The sequence below is a fragment of the Hydra viridissima genome, unplaced genomic scaffold (genome assembly GCF_058129835.1).
Source record: "Hydra viridissima isolate aposymbiotic clone 2 unplaced genomic scaffold, HvirCarnegie_v1 scaffold_7, whole genome shotgun sequence".
NCBI lineage: Eukaryota > Metazoa > Cnidaria > Hydrozoa > Anthoathecata > Hydridae > Hydra > Hydra viridissima.
This window is the reverse complement of record NW_028324306.1, coordinates 13,476,348-13,485,954: the sequence shown is the minus strand read 5'-3', so window position 1 is coordinate 13,485,954 and position 9,607 is coordinate 13,476,348. Positions and strand designations below refer to the sequence as shown.

The window sequence follows — 9,607 nt, the reverse complement described above, 5'->3', positions numbered from 1 at the left end:
TCACTATTTTTAGCTTGAGTTTCAACCAAGAAATAATTTTAAATTTTATAAATCATATAAAAACTAAAAGATATATATATATATATATATATATATATATATATATATATATATATATATATATATATATATATATATATATATATATATATATTTATCTTTTAATTTTCTATGAAGTATAGTTACTAAATTATACTATAGATTAAAAAAAAAAAAATTCTTTTTTTCGTTTTTCTACCAATCTTGATATATCAAATTTTTTTTTTCAGGATTTTTTCAAAAGATGTGCAATGAAGAATTAAAAGTTAGGCGGGATGCTCTTTTCTGATATTTGTGAAATTCAGTCAATTAAAAAGACACTAGCCAAGAAATGAATATTTTAACATGGTAAAATACTTCTTCAAAATTGGGTGTTTGAAACCTGAAAAAAAGCTCTATTGTGAATCTTATAAGTCTATGTAAAGGATTTATTTTCTGATCGTTAGTTCGTTTTTTCTGTTCATCTTGTTACAAAACAATTAAGGTTTAGTAAATTTGTTTAAACTAAAAAATATTTTTCGGGACTTTTAAAAAATGTAAATAAATTTATTATCATATTTCAGAATATCATTGTTGTCTTATTCCAATGCCTAAACAATTCCCCATTGAGATGCTTTTCCGTACTGACATTTCTCCATTTTGTCATTTTTCGTTATGACACTTTTCCATACGACGAGTAAATATTTTTATTAATCTTTCGAAATTTGCTTAAGTTTCCAAAGTTTGCTCTAAACCAGTAACAATACTTTAGAAACAATTTTTAAAGGAAGTTAACCATTAAATTTTGTGTTTGGCTCGAATAAAGCTGCTTTTGAAATATTGTTAATCTATTATGCTTTTTTCTTCATACTTACTCTTTAGAGCTAGAAACTGAAATCCATAAGTTCATTGAAAGATTGAAAGATTGATTAGGTCATATTATGTAGATAACTTACATATATAAACATACCTTAAATAAAATCAACAACAACAGCAATATAAAAACCTAAAATTGCGTTGTAGAAAATACTTAAATTTATACATGCAAGATATTTTGATATTTTAGAAAATTAAATTGTTTTATTTTTTTACAGAATCATTTTGCGCTAGTTTGTTTTAGGCACTTATAATTGTTCTAGCGAATTTAGAGAAATTATAAGGTGCCTTAATCCCTTGTTCACAAATGCTCAACAAGTTGATGCAGTTCTAGTCGGACCTCGTTCTGGTTGTTGGATTCAAACAACACGGAAATCGAGATTATTTAAAGTCCAAAACCTGCCTCAATTTGATGTTAGCGCATGGATCATTCTGGAACAGAACTTTAAAAAAGCGGCATTACCAAATCTGCATATCTCTACTACTTAAAAACACTTTCTATACTTTTGGATATGTCGTCTTTTAACCCTATAAATGTATTGCACACAGGTAAATAACTTTTAATTCACTGGGTAAATTGCATGGTCATTTTCGTTAAATTGATATTTTTACGTTAGGATATCAACAAATTGTAAGGATACATAGCCGCTATAAGCTAAACTAAAACGCTTTTGCATAAGTTTAGTTTATTCTATGACATTTGTGTAACTAAAACTAATTACATAAAAAGGTTTCTATAAAATAATAGTCTTTAAATAAGAGCATCATTTACTATAGAAAGGAAAGCTAGGTGGATGGTTCTCCATATTTTAAAATGATAAAACTTACAATGAGTTTGATATTGTTATATATAATCCATTTAAATATAAATATAAATAAAATCCATTTAAAATGATGTTAGACACATATCTGTTTGATAAATAGTAAAATCATAAATATTTTGATCAAATTATTAAACATGCAAATATTTCTATCAGTTTTTTGTTCATATGTCCTGGGACTTTCAGCTGCTCCTATTTAGATATAAAATAAATTAGCTTAACACATCTCTCTATATAAATTCAGATGTTACAAAATGCTTTTTACCCTAAGGAACTTTTTTGATCATATTCCTAGAAACTGATGATGTCTTCAAACAGTTGTAAAAAATTGGAAATATTTTCAGTTTATTTATTATGATATTTCATACACCTAGTCATATTTTTTGTATTCAGTCTAAAAATACCTTGTAGTTCAAGTATTTGACACAGGCATTTTGTTGGTGCTGTTTAGTAGTAGACATTTAGCTTTTTTAAAATTAGGCGCTTAGCTAACTTTCCATAAATAGAAGAATCTATTGCATAACTATGTTTTTTTGGTATTGAAAGTTTAAATTCTCGTATGACTGTTGGACTCAGTTGCAATTATTTCAAAATTGTAGTAAAATACTCCTTGTTAGTTTTGAACATTTAATCTTTTTTAATTTGAAGGTTTCAACTTCAAAATCAGAAATACCAGTTTACTAATAGTAAAAGAATAACTTAATGAAACTAAGAAAAGCATGCATAATCACTATTATCTTCCTAAGAGTGACATCACAATAATGTTAAAAGTAGTACATGCTGAATCTATACAAGTGGCATAGCAAATTACCTGTGTAAGGTGTCTCATAATTTATCCCATAGCTAATCCATAACACTGTGTATAAGACAATAAATCACATGCAAATTTGTGTGTAGTATTTGAGGTGTTTTGCCACCTGGTTTTTTTCAAGCTTAACTAATATTTATAGTTGATTCATTATTAGTATTTAAAGAATTTATAGATATTTTTATCAATAGTATTTATGAAGTGTTTATGGATATACTAGAAAAGCAATAAAGATAGCTAGATTTGAATTTCTGGACAAAAAAATCTGTTACTCTTTTTAATATTTAAATTGAAAAATTATAGCACAAATTAAAAGCCTACAAAAGAAAAATACTATCAAATTTTCACAATTCACTTTAAAAAAATCTGGAGCAAATTTTATCAGATATTTTTGCAGTTTAAAACTTAATTATAGAACAAAAAAAAAATTCTGCTTAATTTTAAATTATATTTTTTTGTGCAAGTTTATTTGCTGTTAAACTGCTGCTTTTTTGAGAATATTTTTTCTTTTCCAGGTGGTGAAGAAGAAAGAGCTGAAACTGCTCGCCTTTCATCATTTGTAGGTGCAATTACAATTGGTGATTTAGTCAAAACCACTCTAGGACCCAAAGGGATGGACAAAATTTTGGTCTCAATGGGCCATGATGGCAGAGGAAATGGTGAAATTCAAGTTACAAATGACGGTGCCACTATATTACGATCAGTTGGTGTTGATAATCCTGCTGCAAAAGTTTTAGTTGATATATCTAAGGTTCAAGATGATGAGGTATGTTTTGCCAAAATTTTTACTTAATTTTTTAGCATTAAAATTTTGACACCTGAGAGTGTGCTCTGTACTAAAAAGTTAATGTAAACAAAACCAGAAACTGAATTTCATAGCTTTCTCTTTTTGATCTTTCTTAATAAGTCACTTTATTAAATTGGTGCTTACCTTGGCTAAACTTTACAAAGTGTAAATGACTACTTTAAATACTGTAACACTTATAAATAACTTTATTTTATGTTTTACTAATAAAAGTTGCCTGATTACTATACCATATTTATTGCTATATAAAAGTGTTTAAGTACTAGGTTTTGTTATGACATTAAAAGGATAATTTGAAATAAACAGTGGTACCTAAGTTATCTATTAAGTGCATAAATAGTTTAAGATAATCTTCTAAGTTTAGTTTCAAAAATATTTTCAGGAAATGGAGAGTTATATTTGACTTAACTAAATAAAGCATGCATTAAATTTCTTTATTTTTAAATTTTTTTAAGTCATCTAGTCTTACTCTTACTACCTTGCTAAATGTATTTTCAAAAGCCTGTGCTTGTATAAAGTACAATAAGATATAAAGGTATTGTTGGCAATGAATTTAGTGTTTTGTTTAGCTTATTCTTTTACGTATAACCTTTATCATAGGTTGGAGATGGTACAACAAGTGTAGCTGTGCTTGCCAGTGAACTTCTTAGAGAAGCTGAAAAATTAATAGCACAAAAAATCCATCCTCAAACAATCACTCAGGGATGGAGGAAAGCTTGTAAAGCTGCATCCAAAGCTCTTGAAGAGTCTGCTCAAGATAATGGCAATAATCCTGAGAAGTTTAGAGAAGATTTAATGAACATTGCTCGTACAACATTAAGTTCAAAAATTTTGTTTCAGCACAAAGAACACTTTTCAACTTTAGCTGTAAATGCAGTATTACGATTAAAAGGAAGCGGTAATTTAGATGCAATTCAGATTATCAAAAAGCTTGGTGGTTCTCTTGATGATTCATTTTTAGATGAAGGATTTCTTCTTGAAAAAAAGGTTGGTAGTAATCAGCCTAAAAGAATAGAAAATGCAAAAATCTTAATAGCTAATACTGCCATGGATGCAGATAAAATAAAAGTTTTTGGTTCACGTGTACGAGTTGATTCAGTTGCAAAAGTAGCAGAGCTTGAGCTTGCTGAAAAAGAAAAAATGAAAGATAAAGTAAATCTGATTTTGAAACATGGTATTAACTGTTTTGTTAATCGACAATTAATTTATAATTATCCAGAGCAGCTGTTTGCTGATGCTGGAGTTATGGCAATTGAACATGCTGATTTTGAAGGTGTAGAAAGACTAGCTCTTGTGACTGGTGGTGAAATTGTTTCAACTTTTCACAATCCTGAGCTTGTAAAACTTGGTCGATGCAAATTGATAGAGGAAGTCATGATAGGTGAAGATAAATTGCTGCATTTCTCTGGTGTTGAAATGGGTGAAGCCTGTAGTGTAGTTTTACGTGGTGCTACAAAACAAATATTAGATGAGGCAGAGCGTTCACTACATGATGCTTTGTGTGTACTCCAACAGACTGTTAAGGAAACTCGGATTGTTTATGGAGGTGGATGCTCTGAAATGCTAATGGCTAATGCAGTTAACAAGCTTGCTTCAGAAACACCTGGAAAGGAAGCAATGGCAATCGAAGCTTTTGCTAATGCTTTAAGACAGTTGCCTACTATTATTGCTGATAATGCAGGATATGACAGTTCTGAATTAGTGTCACAGTTGCGTGCTGCTCATACCTCTGGAAATAGTACTGCTGGTCTTGACATGGTTAGAGGGCAAATTGGCAATATGGCTGAACTGGGTATAACTGAGTCTTTTAAAGTGAAATTTCGTGTTTTAACATCTGCTGCAGAGGCTGCTGAAATGATTGTGCGCGTTGATGATATCATCAAAGCACCCCCTCGTCAGAGGGTACCTGAAACTGACTGTCATTAAATTGTTACTCTATAACATCTTCTCATTTATTTATAGTCAAATATTACTGTTGCTGCAATATATAAATCTGTAATACGATTTAGTATGACTTTTTTTATTTGACAATAACTTTACAGTTGATATTATGGCTTGATGTTATTGACTTCATTAGGTATTTTTAAGATATTGTTCGCAACTTTATAGTTAAAAATAATCATTAGTCTCTAAGATCTATGATGTGTTAAATTTCTTGAGTGCAAAATATAATAAAATATAAAATCCTTTTACAGGTGCAATTGTAAAGCATGTATTTGTAAATTTATTTATCAATTTAGAATGAATCATTGCTGTTTCTATTGCTAAGTGCTAACTATTCTAATTTTCAGCTTTCTGTTATAGTTTAAGTACAAAGCTATGCCGAATTCAAATCATATATCTTGTGGCCGTGACTTTACCTGTGTGCCTGACATAAGAAATGCACTCACACTTGCTTCTGGGTCAGGTTATGATTTTGTCTCCGTTCCAATTGTGCACCCTAGATACAAGCGCGAGTTAGATTCTCATGATGGACCAGGTCGTCCTGGTGCATTCACTAGATGTGACTTGTTGTTACCTGGATCAGATTGGAGCAGTTTAGTTGTAGGTAAAATATCTTCATGGATTAATGTTGATTCAAAGTGTCCTAAAACTCAACATGATTCTATCCTTGCAATCAAACAAGAACTTTCTTTTGCTTGCCACCTAAGCTTACCTGCAGTTATGATCCGAGTAAAAGGGCATGCAAATATTCAGCTAACTCAAATAATTAATGACACCCTTCTTAATACACATGTTCAACAAATATGGGTCCATGTTCCTTTGCACTCACTTTATGGCTTATGTGATAATAACCTTATGAAAGAAGGATCTTGTCTACCTTATGAACCAATTTATGCCAATGATTCTTGGCAGTGGTGGAATCAGATCCGTAATCTTTGTGATTATCACCGAAAACTAAACCCAGTTCTTGAGCTTAACTCAAAGATTATTCACGATGATGATGTAATAAAGAGATGGTTAGGAGAACCTCTTAAAGCAGTGATTATTCCGACTCACGTTTTTCTTACCAATAAAAAAGGTTATCCAGTTCTTAGTAAAGAATTTCAAGTTGTTCTGGGTAAATTTATTAAACTTGGAGTTCAGTTTATTATATCTGGAGCTACACTGCATAAAAGCATTACTTTTTATTATCAGTACTTAGATCATTTGTTTACTACTCGCGATACGAGCGATGTCGTGGAGCAGTTTTCTAAAGGTTATGAAGACTATTTGCAGACGCCTCTGCAACCATTGATGGAAAATTTAGAATCACAGACTTACGAAGTTTTTGAAAAAGATCCTGTGAAATATGCAGAGTACCAACGTGCAGTTTTTAAAGCTTTGCTTGATCGAGTTCCTGATCACAAAGCTGACGAGGTTACAACTGTGATTATGGTAGTTGGTGCTGGTAGAGGTCCATTAGTACGAGCGTCCTTTAATGCCGCTAAGGATGCCCATCGCAGAGTAAAGCTATACGCAGTTGAAAAAAATCCAAATGCAATTGTTACTCTTGAAACGTTAAACGTGGAAGAGTGGAACGGGTTAGTCACAGTAGTTTCATCAGATATGCGTCATTATGTTGCTCCTGAAAAAGCTGACATTTTAGTTAGTGAACTATTGGGTTCGTTTGGTGATAACGAACTTTCTCCGGAATGTTTAGACGGAGCACAAAAGTTTTTAAAAGAGGGAGGAATCAGTATACCATGCAAGTATACTTCCTATGTGTGTCCCTTATCTTCTCCTAAACTTTACGCAGAAGTTGCAGCTTGTAGAGAAGTGGGTAAGTTACCGGAATCACACTTTGAGTGCCCTTATGTTGTTCGACTTCAGAATGTTAATTATTTAGATATACCTAAACCTGTTTTTGAATTCGTTCATCCAAATTTTGATAATCCTATAAATAATCAACGTTATATTGAGTTGGAATTTAATATTAAAAAAGGTTCTATGATCAATGGAGTTGCAGGTTTCTTTGACATGGTTTTGTACAAAGACGTAGTACTAAGTATTCACCCCTTATCGTCTTCTCCAGGAATGTTTAGCTGGTTTCCTGCCTTTTTTCCCATCAAGAATCCTATATACTGCCCAGATGGTGGTAAAGTGACTTTGCATTTCTGGAGAAAAGTTTCTAAAACTAAAGTTTGGTATGAATGGTGTTTCACTGATCCTCAACAAACTGCGATTCATAATCCTGGTGGTCGATCATACTGGATAGGGCTCTTTTAGGTTATTTTATGTTTTTGTAAAATAAAAAAAGAGAAAGCTATCTGGTGTCTTAATTCAAATGCGCAGGCTTTTAGTGTCTTAATTCATGTGCGCGTGCGTATCCAATATTGTGCGTAAAATTTTATTTTCCCTGAAGTATACAAATACTGCAAGACGTTAATTTTTATGCACCATGGTTTTTGACAATGAGATGTGTCAATAATAATCTCTTATGAAAAAATATTCTCTTAAGTTTAAATAAGATGATGTAACTCTGAAAACTATGGGCACCGAGGTACCAGTATGAAAAAAAAAACTGCTTTGTTCTTCGCAGTTAGATGTTCTCTACATGCAATCGTACGCACATACCGTCATTTTAAAGTGAGAGATCTATGTCAAGCTTACATTAAGAAGAATGTTGCATACTTTTTAAACTTGAATGCTATTTATTAAACAGTAAAGACTCGACCCTAAGGAGAAGCGGCCTGAATGTTAATCCTTGATAAAATGACTGTAATGTTCTGCGTCGAAGAATACTAAAGTGCATCGTTTGAAGCGGACATGATACACACAGCTGCCACATTTCGCAAATGTTAATATTATACTCATCGAGCTCAGTAAAAATATTGCAGAAGGTTTTGTGGGCACTGCACTACTGTCTTCACGTTTCCTGCTTCTATATGTGCATCTCTATTTTTAGCGAGTTAGCTTAGTTTTGATAGTCACCTTGAACGAATTCTTCCCTCCCTCAAATTCGATCCAAAATCTGCATTTTCTGAAAGAAATGAAATGTGATTTAGGAATGGTAGTCTTTGCTACATGAATACACTAATTTTTAGGCTCAAGTGTAATATAAATGAATTTAAAAAGCTTTATAACAAGTAAGCAATATAAAAAGCTCTATCTTCAATAAAGCTTTTTATATTGCTTTATGTAAATCTGTCTAATTCCTATAGTGGTATTTCTATCCTATATATATATATATATATATATATATACATTGGATAGAAATACCACTAATAAAAGTAACCTTATTTTCCAGTCTCTGTAAAGCCATTATTTATCGTTACATTTTTATTTTTGTCATTTATTTTTAATGTACTTTTTCTATATTTCTAAATTTTTTTTTTTTTTTTCAGATAAAATTGGTTTAATGAAATAAAAATGTTTGGACATGACAGACCTATCCAATTTCAAAGAGGTCAAATAATCGGTGCCCATATAATAGGAGCAATCGTGACCAACTGCTCAGATACTAAATATTTCAAGAGGTACAGTCTCAAAAGTGACAGCATTTAAAAAGCACGGTAAAACATCGTTATCAAATCGCAATTCTAGAAGGAAAGAAAATGTTTCTCTTGGTGACAATTCGAGTTAGAGTACATTCGTACTCTAACTCGAATTGTCACCAAAAAAATTTAAAACAACTAATTCGGTTCACCAAAACTTACTCAAAGTATTCAGTACTTTATCCAAAGAAAACATCAGAAGAAAACATTTCAGGAACTTAACTAGTATCAAATATTCCTAAACAATGGCGGCTTTTCTAAAATAAGCAATGAAAAGGAAACCCCAAGTTAAAGAAGCTGGGAATAGTTTGACTCAAAAAAACAGTTTGTAAGATAATGTTAAAACTTTAGAAAACAACGATTTGATGAGATAAGTGATTTTACTACCGCGACCAATAAACTAAAAACTTTAACAAGCTTAAACCGTTTCCACCTGTTTCATTGGGCCTCTTTTTTTTTTTAACTGTTCTTAATTTCTATCATTTTTATTTGAAAGATTCATCTGACTTCTTTTCCATATTTTTGATGCGTGTTGCATATTTTTGTGCCACTCAATAATAAAAGTATTTTCCACTTGAGCACCGAGCATCCTGAAATACATTTTCTAAAGACAATAAACCATCATTGAACTGTATTACAGCTGAATACACTGCTTTTTCGAGTACTTGAAGTTCTAGAAATTTGACAAGGGGACATTTGACAAGAGTTTTTCATCGCCGAGGTCAATAAAACCTTTCAAAAAACTCATTTTCAGAAATTCTGTTTTTGATTATTTCATGCAAACTTTCTTTTATTTTATAAA

At 31.2% G+C, this 9,607-nt stretch overlaps 2 protein-coding genes across 2 annotated transcripts; both read left to right on the top strand.

The window, feature by feature from the left end:
* The first annotated feature begins 1,286 nt into the window (after positions 1 to 1,286).
* LOC145184614 (T-complex protein 1 subunit beta-like) lies at positions 1,287 to 7,577 on the top strand. The gene is made up of 3 exons (XM_090092317.1): positions 1,287 to 1,443; positions 3,039 to 3,289; positions 3,929 to 7,577. Exons 1-3 carry the CDS (start codon positions 1,407 to 1,409, stop codon positions 5,252 to 5,254), a joined length of 1,614 nt encoding a protein of 537 aa, XP_089948443.1. The 5' UTR covers positions 1,287 to 1,406; the 3' UTR covers positions 5,255 to 7,577.
* LOC145184613 (protein arginine N-methyltransferase 5-like) lies at positions 5,648 to 7,577 on the top strand. Its single transcript, XM_080060339.2, has one exon. It carries the CDS (start codon positions 5,648 to 5,650, stop codon positions 7,535 to 7,537), a length of 1,890 nt encoding a protein of 629 aa, XP_079916465.2. The 3' UTR covers positions 7,538 to 7,577.
* Positions 7,578 to 9,607: the final 2,030 nt, after the last annotated feature.

Coding starts and splice junctions, on each gene's coding strand:
- LOC145184613 (XM_080060339.2), top strand. CDS start 5,648: ATGCCGAATTCAAATCATATATCTTGTGGCCGTGACTTTACCTGTGTG.
- LOC145184614 (XM_090092317.1), top strand. CDS start 1,407: ATGTCGTCTTTTAACCCTATAAATGTATTGCACACAG. Junction 1,444..3,038: donor TATAAATGTATTGCACACAG/GTAAATAACTTT, acceptor TTTCTTTTCCAG/GTGGTGAAGAAGAAAGAGCT. Junction 3,290..3,928: donor CTAAGGTTCAAGATGATGAG/GTATGTTTTGCC, acceptor CCTTTATCATAG/GTTGGAGATGGTACAACAAG.